Source organism: Ovis canadensis, chromosome 13, assembly GCF_042477335.2.
Source record: "Ovis canadensis isolate MfBH-ARS-UI-01 breed Bighorn chromosome 13, ARS-UI_OviCan_v2, whole genome shotgun sequence".
Taxonomy (NCBI): Eukaryota; Metazoa; Chordata; class Mammalia; order Artiodactyla; family Bovidae; genus Ovis; species Ovis canadensis.
In genome coordinates, this window is record NC_091257.1 from 75,282,299 (window position 1) to 75,299,859 (window position 17,561).

Below are 17,561 nucleotides of genomic sequence, written 5' to 3' on the forward strand. Positions count from 1 at the left end.
AAAGTGCTGTGAAGCTTGAATGAGATACTATACATAGAGTATTAATACTGGCACTTAGTAAATTTCCAACAAATAATATTATACTATTATATTACAATTCCTGTTCCCAAGCCATCCCTTCACACACTTGGCTGGCCTGCTCTGTGCGAATTCACTGCTGTCCCCATCCCCAGTGCCTGGGACATAGCAGTGCATAACAGGAAGCGGGGGGTGCCTCCCTTTCCTACACATGTAACAGTTAAACTTCATTTCATCTCCATGACCCAGTCCTGGGGCAGCAGCTTCTGTGGCCCCAAGTCCATGATCTGCCATTTTTCTTAGGGAAGAAATATCAGGAAAGTATTATATCTCATTGTGCTAAAGAACATGGCCCTAGAGGCAGATTGCCCAGGGTATGAAGCCTGACTCTTTCACTTGTTGGATTCATGACCTTAAACAAGTTACTTACCTCTCTATGCCTCAGTAAAACACACTATCTATGTCATAATTGAGACAACCTGTGGGAAAATGCCTAGCATATGGTAAGTGTTAAGTAAATGTTAGAGATATATAAACAATATATCCAAAGACAGAAATTCAATATCTCTACATCTATGTATATCTCAGTTATTTATGTCCATTTATACAAACATATGCATTTATGTTAAATTTGGAACCACTTGCTGTGCTCTCCTATGTGAATTTGATGTGCTGCCTCTGACTTTTTATCTGAAACCTGGAGAAGCTCCCTGCCCATTACTCTCAGGTCTCAAAGGGCCCACAGCTATTTGACCCTTAGCGACCCCAAAATAATAATAACAATATATTGAACATTTGCCCTGTGCTAAGTGTGAGCTGGCCTTGGTCCTTTGGAGAAGAATCAGACCTGCGCTCTACCCCTCAGAGTTGTTCACAGTCCAGTGTGTCATCCCACACCCCCAGGAGTACAGGAGCTGCCTAAGGGGACAGCGCAGGAGCACAGAGACACTTGTGCTATCAAGGAGGGCTCCCTGGAGGAGATGGTGCCTATAAAGAGTAGGCATTCTCCAGACAAAGAGAGGATAGAGAGGACACCCCAGGCAGCAGGGATAGTCTGCGGGGCAGGGGGAGGGGCGGCGGCAGGGGGCAGACAGAAGAGTTGCCATCTAGCTGGCCACAGAAACCGTAAACTTAACCAACGCTCTTTCAAAGGCTGCTGGGATCCTAAAGATTAGGCCCTGCTCATTCAGGAACAGCTTGGAAGATCCTGGAAAACACAGAGGGGCTTGGAAACTGCCAGAGAAGGGCTAGGGGAAAGTGGCAGAAACAGACACTGGTCCCTGGGCCCCCACTGTCCAGAGTCAGCTGCCTGATAAGATGAGGAGGATCCTCTCGGGGAAGCCCAGAGGCGGGGAAGCCTGGCAGTCAGCAGCTGGGGCATGGGCAGGAGGAGCACCCTCATATGTCAGATACAATGATGAGGACCCTCCGGGCCCAGCTGGGGTGCATGCAGAAGCCTGCAGACAAGTAGCCATGGAGCCGGGCGAGGGAGGCACAGACAAGGCACAGCGCGCACTGGCAGCAGGCACAGGCCTCCCCGAGGTGCCCACCCTCCCAGACAGCACAAGCGCAAGACACACACAGAGGCACATAGGGACACGCACAGACACACATATTCGTATGGAGGGGCTCACCACACCCCTGGGGGATATACGCGGACCTTCAGAGCACAGAGACTCATACAAGTGCCATAGCTACCCAAACAAGCCCAGGCACACAACCAGCCACGTGTGCAAACATGCCTCAGAGAAGCCCTTGCAGATAAACACGTGCACAGTCCCAGCCACAAAGACAGATTGCAGAGCACACACCAGACCCACCATAGATAATGCTGCACAAACTCAAAACACACGCACACACACACACGCAGGCACAAAGACGCGTATCCAAATGCTCACGACTCAGACACACAGACTCACTCCCTTTCTGTATCTCACTCGGGGACGTCCAAGGACTCATGTGTTTGGGTTCCCCAGGCCTCGGCCATGAATATGTTCAAAGCGTATCTGAAAAATGGGTCAAGTGGGGTTTCCTGGCCCATGACTTGAGGGTCCCCTAGAGATCGCAGATCCCCCTTCTGGCTCCCAGAGGAGCAGGGAAGGGAGGCTGAGGACTTGGGCCCAATAAGGGGCTGATGCTGCTGAATGACCTCATGAGATCATTTGGCTTTGTCCGACACTGACTTCATGCGGCCCCAGACTAAACATGACCCCCAACCTCAGCCTGAGCCCCAAGCCTGGCCTTGAAGTGACATGTCTGAGCCCTTAAGGGGAGCCGTCAACAGCCACAAAAAGCTGGGACCATATGAGCAAGTGGGCCAGCCAGCCTATTCCCACCCCAGGGAGGCCCTGGCTAGGTGGGCCTCTTGGAAGGGGGTTTGCAACACCAGTCATGCGAGCCCAGGGTGATATATTTAAGGGCATAGTTGAGGCTTCATGGCTGTCTGCCCTGAGCTGGCCCTGCCCTCTCTGCAGGCACAGTCCATGGATGGGAGGTACCGGGACTGAGCTAGGCCACATGCCCAGGCACCACCTTCCCTCTGGATCCCTCTGGGGGCATCTCACAAGGCCCTGCCCTGGGGAACCAGAACCGCCCTGGCTGCACCTGGTGTCCACTTGCCTCCACCTGGAAGACCTCGATTGCTCCCAAAGTGGCTCCTGCCGCAGCTGTCAGTGGAGCCCCTCCCTCGCTATGAGCCGCCAGCACTGTCTTCAGCCAGGCTCAGTGGAAGCCTGTGCCAGCCGCGCACCCTGGGCTGGGAACACATGGACAGGACAGGACGGATAACAACAAGCCCTGAACATGCTGGGCACTTAGCGCGTGCCAGCGCTGCTCCACACTCGTCACATGCTGAGGTCACCCCCTCACAATGACGGTTAATATGCTATCATTACCGTTTTTAAAAAATGAAAAAAGTGAAACTGAGAGATGAAGCAGTCTGCCCAAGGGCACGCAGCTGGCGAGCAGCAGAGCTGGGATTTGAATACAGGCATTTTGTCCCCAAAGATCGTGGTTGTAATCACCACACAGGCCTCAGGGTGTCTGCCAGTGTCTTGTAGGCTGATAAATAGAAACCCTCCCCAGCTGGCTCAAGGGTAGAAGTCACAGGTGTTGGGGTGCCATGTTGGCTGGTGTGGTCAAGGAAGTCTTCCTGGAAGTGGGGGCAGGGAGATGAGTGTGAGGAGGTGTGACAGGGCTGGGGTTGCAGGATGGTCAGCTGGTGAGGGAAGGCACACAGCTCTCAAGTCAGGCCACTTGGGGCAGGCTCCTTTGGCTCTAAGGAGCTCTGTTTCCTCTTCTGTAAAACAGGAGTTTTAGGGTATGATGAGGATTAAAGAAGAATGAGTCAACTCATGTAAAGTGCTTTAAACAATGCCTGGCACATAGTCCATGTTCAAAAAGTGCTAGTCATGGTCCTCATTAATATTATTATTATTATCATGATCACTCTCACAACTGTCCAAGACTCAGGTCCAGCTGAGTGGGGCCTGGCACACGTGGGGACTCTGTCCCTGGAGGCAGCAGGCAGGGAGGGCAGTCCAGGAGGGAACATGGCCCAGCATCCCAGGATGGGGCTCCCTTCCCAGGACAACCAGAGGGGAGCCCCTTCCTCAACCAGCCCCATCCTGACTCTGTGCCTCTCTCCCATCACCACCTCCGGGTGGCCTCCAGGCTTTCTCTGAGTGGGTACAGTGGCTCAGCAGGGCGCCAGAGCAGCCTGGTCCTCCAGGGCACCAACTTCAGCACACGTGACGCAGACAATGACAACTGCCTCTGCAAGTGCGCCCAGATGCTGTCCGGAGGTGGGTGCAAGATGGGGTGAACCCATGCCTCTGCACAGGCTCACCTGGCTGAACACCCTCATTGCCTCCCCACTTGGGTCTTTGTGCAGCCAGGTGCCATCAAGAAGTGGGTACAGGTCAGGGTCTCACTCACTTGCGAGCTGGCCTGGCTGTACCTCATCCAAACTCCCCTGCTTCCACTGAGTCCTTAAGGTCCCTTCCAGGGTCTCACTGCCCCCTAAGACCTCAGAGTAGCACTGATGGTAGGGACCAGGGTGCACCCTAGGCGGGTAAAATGCCTAATCTGCTCCAACACCAGATCTGAGACTCGCCCCCACCCCTCCTCCAGGCCAAGCAGGATCAGGAAGAGGGAGACCTGGGTCGGGGGCAGAGGGGCAGCTGCCCACCAGCTCTGACTCAGGCAGTGTTTTCTGCAAAGGGCGACGTCAGAGAGTGGGAGATGGTATGTGAGAGATGGAATGAGAGGGACAGAGATTGGAGGGGACCTCCAGAGACACAGAGACAGGGACAGATGGAAATGAGAGAGACATCAGGATGAACAGACAGAGAGGTGGATACAGAGCTGCATGGGGACGGGGGCAGGTACAGAGGGAAACGTGGAGAGAGAAACACAGATCACGTTTCATCCACGAAAGACGGATGGGAACTGGGTGAGAGGCAGAGAGACCCAGAAAGGCAGGGTCACAGGGAGCAAAGAGAGACAGAGACATCAGAGGGACACACCCAAGCGCCCAGCCTCTGGAGGCCCCAGGCTGAGGAGAGGGTCTGGGTATCTCCCGCCCATTCCCACCCAACCCCATCCTCAGCAGGCTGGCTTCTCTCAGGGGCCAACAGCGCTGATTCACCTTTGGGGTAGGGGGCTGCCCTCACCCTATTGACTGCATCCCCACCTCCCTAAAGCCTCTTCCTCTTGCCTCCACCAGGGTGGTGGTTTGATGCCTGTGGCCTCTCAAACCTCAACGGCATCTACTACCCGGCCCGTCACCACGTGCGCAAGCTCAACGGCATCCGCTGGCACTACTTCCAAGGCCCCAGCTACTCGCTGCGCGCCACTCGCATGATGATGCGCCCCTCGGGCATCTAAGGGACAGCATGCCTGGAGGCTGGTCCCATGGGAGGACTTGGCCGTGGTATCCCCTGGACAAGCTGGACTCGAACACAGGACACAATGCCAGGACCTTGTCCTGGACAGCCTGGGGGTCCCCTGAGCCAGCCCTCCTTGCCCCAGGAGTCCAGAAGAGTCGCCTCCGGCCCTTTTCCCCTCAAGTTGTGAAATGGTGGACGTTTGGGGGTTCCTGCCTCTTCGGTGTCCCTTTCCCTCTCCCCTCCTGCCTCTTGCAGGGCCCTCCTGCCCACCTGAGGGTTGCAGTATCCTGAATGAGTGGAGAGCAGATTTAACTGGGCTCTGCAAAGGAATATGCAGCTAGTGGTGGAATTTCAGGCAAGCGGGAAGGTATTTACAGGAGGAAACCGCCCAGGTGGAGGCCCAGACGCTGTCCCCAGGTTGTTGGAAAGGCCATCTCTTGTTCCAAGCTTTCTCACGTCCTTGAACATCCTTGAACTTTCTGTTCAAGACTGAAGGAGCTGTGTCCCCCTATAATGGGAATCGCCATTTGCACCCACACCGTCCATCACTCCTAGGCCCCAGCATCTAAAGCTCAGACATGGTTTCTCAGGGGCTCCAGGAGATCTAAGAGGTACTCCTTTACCCCTAGAATGTTCTAGAATATGTTCCAGAGAGAATAAAGGTACCTGTGGTCTAATGAGGGAGGGAAACACCAGGTTAAATCAATGTAGACAGGCATTTTAGCTGCGGGCCTTGTCAGAGCCATCAATGTGGTCATGTGCTTTGTGACTGCCCATGAAAGGGCTAGAGTGGGCCACTTTCCCCAAATTCACTTATTTGAAAATGGGGCCTGATTATCTCAGAGCATCTCCTGGGGCTGTGGATGCTCTTGGAGAAAATTGGTTCTCCTGAGTCATGATTTAAACCCCAGGCCCCATCCCCACCCCCAGCTGTTTTCACCATTTTCAGCAATGAGGGCCACCATGACATTTTCAGACAGCTTCTAAAAACAACTGGAAGGAGGCTTTGGGTTGAAACAGACATGCTGTCACTGAAGAAGTGTCTAGAACTAAGTCTTTGGTCTTAGAACTAAGCACTCCAACACTTCTCTGACCCTAGGAAGCCAGTTTTCTGGCTGGGGCTGCCCTCCACCCTTCTTGTATCCCCAACTCACGCCAGCTCTCAAGTTTAGGGACTCTTGGGGACTGCCCACTCTGTCTTGAGCAGGACACCAATCGCTGGGTCCAGATCCTTCCTGCCTCCAAACCAGAACTCCTAGTCTCCCCCTCTCTCATCCAAGAGCGATGCTACAGTTATCCATGGAGATGGCTTTGCTGAGTCTGGGCAACCAGGGGCTCCTCATGAGCTTCTTTCAGGGGACAGGAGGAGAGAGGGGCCACGGCCACTCTGCCACCCACTCCCATTACTGTGCCACTGGCGTCAATCCTGATGAGGCCACTGAAGCCCTGTTGTCCTCAGCCGACACCTGGGCCCGTTCAGGACCGACCTGCCCTCCCGCCCGGACACCCCTCTATCTTCAGAAGGTTTTCTCCTGGATGAAGCTGTGCGATGAAAACAGGGCACCTTCGTCCCGCCTGGCTCTGCCCCACCTCCTGAGTCCCACCTGTGCTAATCCCCCGAGTCAGTCCAGCACAGATTACTGCTGATCTCCTTCTGGGAAACCAAAGGGTGTGGTTGCTAATGGTGACATTTCAGGCGGGAGGGAAAAGTACCTAGGGGCAGGTTGCTGCCCAGAAGGCTGACACCACCTTATCCAGCATTTGCTAGGCAAGCCTTTATTTAGCATCTACTGTATGCAGCGTGGTGCCGTGGGCAGGACTTTGGAGTCAGACAGACCTGCGGCTCTGAACTTGAAACCAGTGGTCCGGCCTCTCAGGTCTCAATCATCTGGTCTGTGAGATGGAGATGGTCTGTGCCGGGGCAGGAGGAAATGAGACTGTGTCTTTCAGCCTCTTAGCAGAGCCCAGCAGGAAGCAGGTGCCTAATAATGTTAGTTCCCAAAGAAGTGAATGGGGTGGAGAAATCAGCCCTAGTAGTACATGCCACCCCTTCTCCTGGACCTAGGGAAGGTAAGTGCTTTATTTTTGTAGCTACAGCATTTTCTTTTTTTTTCACTGCAAGTGTATAGGCACTGCTGGGAGCCCCAGGAACAGAGCTCCTCTGGGTGGGGTGAAGGCTCCAATCCCTACCTGCATCCCAGTTGTCTAAAAACGCCAAGAACCCAATTGGGGTAACCCTCACATATCTGTTTTTTTTTAATGTTCATCCTTCCTTTTTAACTTTCCTTCTTTCTCTGTGCCAGGACTCTCAAGTGCAAGGGACAGAAAACTTATCCTGAGGAGTGGATTGACTCACATACAGGGAGTCTAGAGATAGATTCGGGTGTGGTTAGATCTGGGTGCTCAAACGATGTCGCTCCTCGCCTCTCAGGCCTGCCATCCATCACGCTGACCTCATTCTCCATCAGGTTCTCTCCTGACAGTGGCTCCAGCAACCACAGGCTCGTGTTCTGCCTGCTTAACGTCCCTCAGCCAGAAAGCTCCCCTGTCCCAGTGATTCCAACAAGAGAGGATTCTTTCCAGCCAGGACTCGTCCTGTGTCCGTCCTTGCAATTACCACTGTGATTCTGGTTAACCGGACCTGGGTCACACGATCATGCCTGGAACCAGGGACTGAGGTCAGTCCCCTCCAAGGCGTTGGATTGGCCTTGGAGAAAATGAGGAGCCGCTTCAGGAAGCAGGGATGCTGGGCAGTTGAGAATAGGGGTTCACTTTTTCTCCTTCCCTCTTGCAGATTCCCGGCTCTCATCTCTATCCCTGCCCCTGCTAGCCTCTGTGCCCCCAAGGCCTGTCCCTTGGGCTCCAGCTAATCCCCAGTTTGCCCCAGACTATCAAGGACACTGCTGTGTCCTGCCCAGAGGTGTCAGACCCTAGTTCACAGTCCCAGCTCTGCCCCTGGAGCAGCACTCCGGGCCCTCTCTGAACCTTTATAGTTCCCATCTGTGCTATAAGGACAGAGCACCTGCGGATGCCTAACAGACAGCAACACTGACTCACCACAGCTGCAGACATGAACAGCTAAAGGACTCTGGGTGCACAGGGTCCTGGGGCCTAGCTGGCAAGGCCTTGGCCTTGGCTGGGTCTCCTGAAGCCACTGATTACAGAAACTGCAAGGATACCTACATCTGCAGGTGCCTACATAGAAGCCTTGTCACCTCTCTCTGCATCAGACCAGCATTCTCCCCATCTTAGCAATGAAGAAATTAGAGCTCAGAAAGGGGAAAGAGTTTCATCCAAGTAGCTCAGCCAACACCACCTCCAGTGCACTTGCATCTTTCAGTTGCCTCCCTGGTCCAGAGCTCTCTGGAGGCATCTTGGCATCAACCACAAAAAGGCTGGAGTGGTGTTCTCTCCACCTATATCAAGGGCTGAACGAACCTTCTGGGAAGTTTTCCAAGACTATTCTGTCTTTCCCACTAGCATCTGGTAAATCCTGGTGGAGCCAGGCAGGGAGAATACATTGTTCCTGAGATCTCTGCATGTTTCCAGCAAAGGCAGTTTCCACACTGGGGAAGAGAGTTCACTGTGCACAGCCCAGAGACAGCAACCATGGGTGGGGTACAAGGTGGCCCTTTGCAGGGGGCAGGGGAGTAGCCAGCATCAGGATGGTTTGTCTCAGTAGAAAAGGGTATTTGTCCCCTTTTTCTGGACTGTCCCCCCTCCACAGTGTCCATGTGGGCCTTCACCTCTCTCATGAAAGATGCTTTGGAAAGCTAACAGTGTTGCCTTGGCAAAAGCAGCATCAGCATCTTTTGATGGAGCAGCCCCTTCCGAGAATGGAGTCTGATTCAGGCCAAAACCAACATAAATGTGTTACTTCTCATGTTAGATAAATGTGTAACATATCCTATGAGCTGCCGTTGGATGTGTCCAGAGGGCAGGGAAGTCCAGTGGCCTTTAACATCCCGCACTTTCTACCCTCCCCTGTAAGACCTCTCTGAGCCTCACTTTCTTCATCTGTACAATGGGGAGACTGCGATCTAGTCACAGGGAAGTCGTGCAGGTTCAGGGCAGTGGTGAATGTCCAGGCTTGGCACGTTCACTTGAGTATTTATTCATTCATGCACATATCCATTCATTCATATAGCAAGTATGTACTGAGGACCTGCCTGGGCCAGAGCCTGCCTCAGTGAGGGGGAGAGAGCAGCAAACAAGACAGACAGACAGACAGCCACAGTCCAGACATCATGGTGCTTAAGAGACTAAAGGGAAAGACTCACCAAAATCAAAATTCTTTTAAGTTAACTGATTAATATATTATAAGTGAAGAAAATAAATAGGCGTTACAGGTAAAAGATTTCAGATGGTCCAACTGGGCAGGATGATCAGGGAAAGACTCTGAAGAAAGTCACTTAAGGACGAAACGTGAGAAACAGGCTGTCAGGTGAGGAGCTGTGGGCTCTCCCACTAGAGGGAACAGCACGTGCCAAGGCCCTGGGTTGGTCATGAGGAACTGTAAAGAAGTTAGTGCGGAGGAGTGATGCCACTGAGCCAGTGCTGCCACTCCCCAGTGAGCTGGGGAGAGGGTCGAGAAGGTTCCCCCAGCACCTTTATCAGAGATCGATTCCTTGCCCAGGGCCCACCAAAAACTGGATTCAGCATCACTCTGAATGGACCTGTGGAGCTGAGGCAAATCCCTGCCCCTCTCTGGACCTCAGTTTCCCGATCTGTAAAATGCAGGAGAGGGATCACCTCTATCTCAAAGTCTTTCAGATCCTGGGTCAAGGGCCCTGGAGGGCCCGGTGTCCACTGCCCTGAGCCACCAAGGGAATCAGAATGAGGCAGAGAAAATAAAAGGCTTGCCCTTGGGCTAAATGGGAGTTAGGGGGTCAGCCAGGGGGGCTTGTGTGGGAATGAGGGACTTTAACCACGTGCCTCTTCCTTGTTAGCTCTACACATGTCATTTCTGAATCTTAGCAGGTTCTATTGTTGCCCCCAATTTAAAAATGTGCAAATTGAGGCTCAGAGAAGTAAAGTTCCTTGCCTGAGGTCACACAGTGAGTTCTGGCTCGGGCTAAGTGGCTGTAGCAGAAAGACTCTAAAACTCAGTGAGTTAAATATTTCTCTTTTGTGCGAGTCTGGAGTTGAGTAGTCTGTGTCTAACGGGTGGCTCTGCCATCCTCGACCACAGCTGCTTTCTCTGGGACCAGGGCAGCTGTACTCAAAGGTGACACTTCTCAGCTGGCAGGAAGGGAGGCAGGATATCCGGCACCACTTCCCCTCCGGCACCTGCCCTCTCACCCCAGCCTCATGTTTTGCTTGGAAGATCCCAGCAGCCTCCTCATAGGGCCCCATCTCCAGGGGTGCTCCCTCCTGGCCTACAGTCATGTCACTTCCCCTGTCTAGAACCTTCAGTGGCTCCCAAGTACCCTGAGCTCAGCCTATAAGCAGGACTTCATCACTCAGCTCAGCCCTTCCCCAGCTCCACCCCTGCTCCAGGGGTTCTTAACACTGGAGTTCAGAGGCTTCCGGGAGGAAGCATTCCTGCTGAAGAAAGGGTCCCAGATGGCCACCAGGTATCCTGGAAAATTTGTCTATTTCCACTTGATCTTTATGTCCCTATTGCATGGAAGGCAGGGCCCAACATGCAGCGGCTGCTCTCTCTAAGTAACACGGTTCATTGGTTCAACCCTCTGATATCTGCAGAGAGCTGGGTCCCCATCCCACTTCTGCCGCTTTCAAGTATCATGCTGGAGCCTCCGAAATCCCCATGAAATCTTAGTAAATTGCAGACACCTATAACTGGGCCTGTATATAGTAAGCTCTCTGTGATGCTGTCTCCAATTATTTCTCTATGCCAGGCACACCATGGAGAATTTTCCTTAGAATATCTGGGGAAGCCCTGTAATGACCATGGAAGATAGGTACTATTATCATCTTCCCCTTTTACACTTGGGGGAACTGAGGCCCAGAGAAGCCAAGACATTTGGCCAAAGTCATACAGTGAGGAGACAGTTTTGGACCCAGATGACCTGCTCCAGAGCGTGCTCACCCTATGACCAAGGTTAAAGGAAAATAAATATATACATAAGGAATTGCTGAGTTCAAGCTGGCCAGTGCTTGAAACACACAGGAAGACAAAGGCCCACTGTCTCCGCTGGATCCCCCTGGGGCAGGGATGTGAGCTTCCTTCCTGCTTCTGACTTCCTGACTCCCCTGCCCTGGCTTCAGAACACACGACCACAGCCCTGCCACCCCCAGCTCTTCTGCAAGTAGGACTTAACTTTTTCCCTTGTCAATTTCCTTGGCCTTCTCCCCATCCCCTCGCCCCCTCCCCAACTTCCCCCTGCTCACCACGTCCTGGGCAGGGGGGAGGCAGAGACAGGTCACACTTGCCAATTCTAATCTGGAGAGCAGGGGAGGGCCATGAGAGGCTGGGAAGCCCCCGGGCTGGCTGAAGCCTTCCTCTCTTTCTGGGAGAGGTGTCAGGACCACAGTCACCCAGGCCTGGCTGGTCACAGGTCTGGACCCCTTCCCTCGCTGGGCTTCACCCTCCTCATCCATAGAATGAGAGTGAACAGCCCAGCCCTGCTAGATTCACGGAGTTGTTGTGAGACTCAAGTAAGATGGTTCCTTCCCTCAACAAATGGTTACTGAAATACCAGCTGTGTGCCAACGACTAGGCAATGCCGACACAGCCACGAACAAGAAAGACACACCTGCTCTAAAGTGCCTACAGTCTAGGGTGGGTGGGAGGAGACAGAAACACAATAGCCAAACAGCAAAAGCATCACAGTGACTGTGACAGGTGAGCTGCACGGTGCTCAGGGGGCAAGCGTGGCAACTTAGGGAAGGCATCCTTGAGGACAAGGAGAAGTTAGGTGAAAGAGGAGAAAGAGGGTTCCAGGAAGAGCGAACAGCACATGCAAAGGCCCAGGGCCTGGTTCAGGGGAAAGCTTCAGAATATTCAGGAAGGGAAGGAAGAGGCTGGAACTCTGACAGAGGCAGAGGTAGGTAGAGCCGTGGGTGCCAGACAGAGAAGACAGGAAGATGCGGTCTAAATCAAAGGAAGCCCAGAGCCTCCAGCCTCTCCCATCCTTCAGTGTGAGCAAGGAACCTTGACCAAGTCACTTCCCCACTCAGAGCTTGGGTTTTCACGCCCCGTGAAAGAGGGATCACAGTACCTATTTCACCAAGACTTTTGAAAATGAGAGAAAATCTATCTACTATACATAAAAGGGCTTCCCAGGTGGCGCTATTGGTAAAGAACTTGCATGCCAATGCAGGAGACATAAGAGACATGGGTTCAATCCCTGGGTCGGGAAGATCCCCTGGAGGTGGGCATGGCAACCCACTCCAGTATTCTTGCCTGGAGAATCCGATGGACAGAGGAGCCTGGAGGGCTACAGTCCATGGGGTGGCAAAGAGTCAGACACGACTTAGCACACACATACATAAAAGTTCTGTCCCGGTGCAAATGACTTCTCCACAGAGGAGGACCACTTTTATTCTCAGTGCAGCTCATGGCATTTCTGGGTTTCCCCCGTTTCTTGAACATCTGTCATTGTTAACACTTGGTAGCAGACAAGTGGGAGTGAACCCCAAATGTTTTAGGGAAATGTTTGCATGTAGAAGAGCCAATCCGTGCATTTGTTCTTTTTCCTGTCATTTGAGAAAGGACCCCAGGGTTCCACAGGAACCCAGTTTGAAAACAATAACCCAACAGACTGGCAGAACCGTAGAGGAGGGTCTAACAAAGCTGACATTGGTGTAACAGGTTTTGATGACTATGATGAAAGCCAAAGAGCATAAAATGTATTAGCCCCTAACTGGAAACACCAAAAGGAAATCAGATACCATGGAAGGGAGCTGGGAAGGGGGACTAGGGCAGCTTTTAGGCGGCCAGGAATGTTTGTTTCTTGACCTGAGTGAGGATTACTCGCATATGTTTAGTTTCCCCGAGAATTTGTCAAGCTGTACCTCTGTGCGTTTTTCTCTATGTATGTTTCTCTGTAGTTATGTTGGAGAGGGAAATTATACATGTACAAATATATTGTAAGCACAAAGAAAGTTGTTTAGAGAGGAATTTGGCAACAGCTAACAAAATTGTGTATGCATTTTACCCTTTGACACAGTAATCCTCATTTCTAGGAATCTAAATATACACAAACTATGCACAAAGTTATTCACTGCAGCTTCATTTGTATTAACAAAAGATTGGAATCAACTCGAATGAATAAACAAGGGTACATTTCCTTCTGCATATCAAATGACCCCAATCTGGTGAAACACAACCACCATGGGTTTTATTTTGCTCAGGGATTCTGTAGGGCAGGAACTCAGGCAGGGTATTGCAGGAATGACTTGTCTCTGCTCCATGAAGGGTGGGTGTCTGCTGGAAGACCCAGATGGACGGAGGTGTCTGGAAGTTAAGCTGGGGCCGGGGGAAGGTTAGGAGAGGTGGGAATGCAATCATCTGGAGGCTTTATTTCTGTCACCTGGGCTGAGACACCCCAAAGGCTAGGCTTGGGCAGGACTGCTGACTGGAGAACCTACACATGCTCTTTCCATACTGCTTGGGGTTCCTCCCAACATGGCAACTGGGTTCTAAGAGGAAGAGTCCTGACAGCAAGCATTCCAAACAGGGCCAACAACGTGATTTGCAGTGTGCTAAGTCACTTCAGTCGTGTTTGACTCTTTGCAACCCCATGGACGGCAGCCCACCAGGATCATCTGTCCATGGGATTCTCCGGGCAAGAATACTGGAGTGGATTACCATGCCCCGCTCCAGATGACTTGCCGGGCTCAATGCAAAGTGAAAATGTGGAAAAACATGGATTCAAAAACTAGGAAAAACATGCCAGTAGGGGTACCAAAATATAAAAATTTTTTTTCTAGTCGCTCTCAACTTGTCATGATGTTTTTTATTTGCTACTAAATGTTGTTCCAAGCAAAGGAAAATTAAACTTTTATATTATTAGCATAAATTTTACCGTTCATCTTTACATTGTGCAGTGACAGTGAAGAATCTGCCAGCAATACAGGAGACCCAGGTTCAATCCCTGGGTCAGGAAGATCCCCTGGAGAAGGGAATGGCCACCCACTCCAGTGTTTTTGCCTGGAGAATCCCACGGATAGAAGAGCCGGGCGGGCTACAGTCCATGGGGTCATAAAAAATCGTACACAGCTGTGCAGCTCACTTTCACTTTTCAATTAACAGAAAACTCAACAGGTTTTTAAAAGAAAGTAACTTGCATAGCAGTTAGCTTTTGGTGCATAATAAACTACCCCATAAGCTAGTGGCTTAAACTGACCACTGCTGTGCTCACGACCCAGTGGGTGGGCAGTGTGGCCCAGGCTCAGGGGGAACAGCTCGCCTCTGGGTCCGTCATTCATCTGCAGTCAGCTGTGGATGAAGGCTTCCAGCATGTGGCTGTTACCTGGCTGTTGGCAAGGGTGGGCATGTGACTGGGCCACACTGCTTCTCCTCTGCAGGCTAGCGCCACTTTCTCGCTTGGTGGTCTTAGGGTCCTGAGTACAACAGCCCCAATGCACACGCCCCTTTCATGCCTTGGTCTCTTCCCATTGGCCAAAGCAAGTCACACAGCCCAGCCCAGATTCCAGGGATCCAGAGAGAGGGCCAGGTCTTTCTCGATGCCAGAAGCTATAATAAAGTCACATTGTGAAGGCATGAGAATGGAGGAATGGGAGGAATTTGAAACCATTGTTGTGAAAAATCTATCTCAGATTGTTTTACTCAGGTGAAGAAGTGTGGGGAGCCAGCAGAGCAGGATCCCAAAGACCAAAGATGAACAATTTAAGCAAAAAAAATAAAATAAAATTGTACTGGATTATACCCCAAAGAATAAAATAAATATCCATGAGCCCATACAGATATAAATAAATAAATAGAAGAGATAACGCTGCTAAGAATTCCAAATATTTATGTAGATACTCCACCCTTAAGGAGGGAAAGTAACTCCCACTTCTAGAGTGTGGGTTGTTCATAGTGACATTAATCCAAAGAACAGAGCATGGAAAGAGGGGGAAAAGGGTAACTTTGCAGAGAGAGCCTGACAGTGATCAAAGTTCACCCCCATACCAATAAGTAATATTGACAGTGTCTACCCTTGTCAGAAGTGAAGAGGCTGCCACTTCACCTCTGCAACCTCCCTCCCCAAACACATCACCTGATCCAACTATAAGAAAATCATCAGACAAATCCCAATCGAGGGACATTTTACAAAATACCTGACCAGAACTCTTCAAAATTGTCAAGGTCATAAAAAGAAAAAGAAAAGTCTAAGAAACTGTCACAGCCAAGAGGAAGCCTCAGGAGATATGATGATAAACATAATCCTGGTGTCCTGGGTAGGAACCTGGCATATAAAAGGGACATTTGGGGAAAACTGAGGAAATCTGAATGGAGTGAACTTTTTAGTTAATAATAAGGTAACAATATTGGTTCATTAATGGTGACAAATGTACCATACTAATATAAGATGTTAACAATAAGGGAGGGTGTGGAGTATATAGGAGCTCTCTGTATTATCTTTGTAATAGGCCTGTAAATCTAAAAGATTTATTTTTAAAAAGAAGTCTGAGAAGATCAACCTGAGCTGGAGCCAGCCGGTGCAGCCTCCACAGTGTTCATCAACATCTCAGGTTCCTTCCAGCTTCATGCTGCTCATTGTTCGTGTTCATCCTTACCACATATGGTTTCATCCTCCAGGTCCTTTCTGACCCAAGATGGCTGCTGGGGCTCCTGCCTCAATGCCTGATTTCCATGTAGGAAGATGAAAAAGGACACATTGGTTTCCTTCTCAGCTGCATCCGAGTCTTCTAAGGATATTTCGCATAAACCTCACCTAATAACTTCCACTCATTGGCTACAGGCAGCTGTTAAGAGAGGCTAGGTAGCATTTTGGCTGCGTACATTGGCACAAGAAATAAAATCAGGGTTTGGCCAACAAAGAAAAAGAAGAGAAGGGAATGGCATAGGAAACCAGCAGTCTATCAGGCACTATTATAGCTCCATTTTAGAGATGAGAACATGGAGGCTCAGAGAGGTTGAGTGACTTGCTCATAGTCTGAGGATAAGACAAGGAGGAAGATGGATTGAACTCAGAAATCATGTCTCTTTAGCCCTAACCACTAAGTTATGCTGCCACAGCATCAATGTAACAACATTAATTTCAGTGATATAGATGATGGTGCTTTGCTAAACCTGAATTATCACTAGCAGTGTGTGTGTGGGACACTTGCCATGCTGCCATTTCTTTTGGGTGCGTCACATACTTCCACCCACCCCTGTGTGCTGCTGACTCTTCTCCCACCATTTGGCTCTATTTTTCCCATGGCGAAGCCTCCTTCCCAGTCTCTACCTTTGCATCACGTGGCCTTTCGCTTAGCAGGAATTCATTATACATATTAAGGCTACATCTGCCCTTTTCTCACCCCTTCAAGCAGGTGACAGTGGTAAAGTGTTGTGATCAAGATCACAGACTCTGAAGTCAGCCTGGGTTCAAATCTTGGCTGCACCTCATCACTCGCTGTTGATTATGTGGCAAATTACTTAACCTCTCTTTGCCTCAACATCCTCTGTGACATGGTAGTACCTATTCATTTAACCCTCACGATAGTTCCTATCGTGAGGGTTAAATGAATACTATGTGAAAAATACAAAGCACAGTGCCTGGCCCATGGTTAGTTCTCAATAAATGTTATTCTTTCTTTAAAGATATTTTTCATGAGGACCATTTTTAAAGCCTTTATTGAATTTGTTACAGTATTGCTTCTGTTGTTTATGTTCTGATTTTTTGGCCAGGAGGCATGTGGGATCTTAGCTGCGTGACCTGGGATTGAGCCAGCACTCCCTTCCCAGTGGACTGTCAGGGAAGTCCCAAATGTTATTCTTTGATGCCAGTGTGACCCCAGATCCAAATACAATCCCAAGTAGGCCTTATCTGTGGTCATGCAGATGGTTCAGAATATATTCGAGTTACTTTTTAAAGATTACCATCAGAATAAAAGCAAGCAACTTAACAAGTCTTATGGGGAGCTCATTAACCACTACCCTCAATGCATTCTCAAATACCAGCCTGGGAAACATTCACTTAGAACAAAAAGCCCAGACTTTTCAGATTTGGCTCAAACTGCAGTAAACTTGGGGTGTGATCAGCTTGGGGCTTTCTGGGGTTCATTTGCTCAAGCTTTGAGGCAATGTTGATAATATTGCCAGGACAAATGTGACAACTGGTTAGGAAAGGAATTTGCGATCTTCGAAGTGCTTGGGGCCTGAGGGTCATCTAGGGAAAACCGGTCCCACCACTAATTAGAGACACACTCCCTGCTCCAGGGACTGTCTCGTTTCCAGAGCTGGGATTTTTAGCAGACAGGAGAGCTCTCCAGGGTCTGTCCTAAACTTGCTGTGTGGCTTTAAGTAAAGCCCTCCTCTTTCTGGGTTTCATTTTCCCCATCAGCTCACTGAGGTCCCCACTCGTCCCATCCCACTGGACCACACAGAAAGACTAAGTGATCTGCCTAAGGTCACACAGCCAGTAAGTTTGTAGAGAACCAGAATTTGAGTCCAGTGCTCTTTCTGCCCAGAAGCATCCCCCAGCTGCCTGTGTGACTGGAGGGTCACTGCTCCAT

The 17,561-nt window shown here is 50.6% G+C and overlaps 2 protein-coding genes across 3 annotated transcripts in view; one reads left to right on the top strand and one right to left on the bottom strand.

Annotated features, from left to right (window-relative positions):
- Window positions 1–7,148, top strand: part of ANGPT4 (angiopoietin 4) — a 46,999-nt gene extending 39,851 nt beyond the window's left edge. For both annotated transcript variants that reach the window (XM_069546867.1, XM_069546866.1), the window contains 2 exons: window positions 3,691–3,821; window positions 4,745–7,148. In XM_069546867.1, coding sequence (XP_069402968.1) covers window positions 3,691–3,821; window positions 4,745–4,905 — 292 coding nt within the window. In that variant the 3' untranslated portion in view covers window positions 4,906–7,148. The remainder of the gene's footprint in view (window positions 1–3,690; window positions 3,822–4,744) is intronic.
- Window positions 1–17,561, bottom strand: part of FAM110A (family with sequence similarity 110 member A) — a 74,375-nt gene that overhangs the window by 31,226 nt on the left and 25,588 nt on the right. The window lies entirely within an intron of this gene.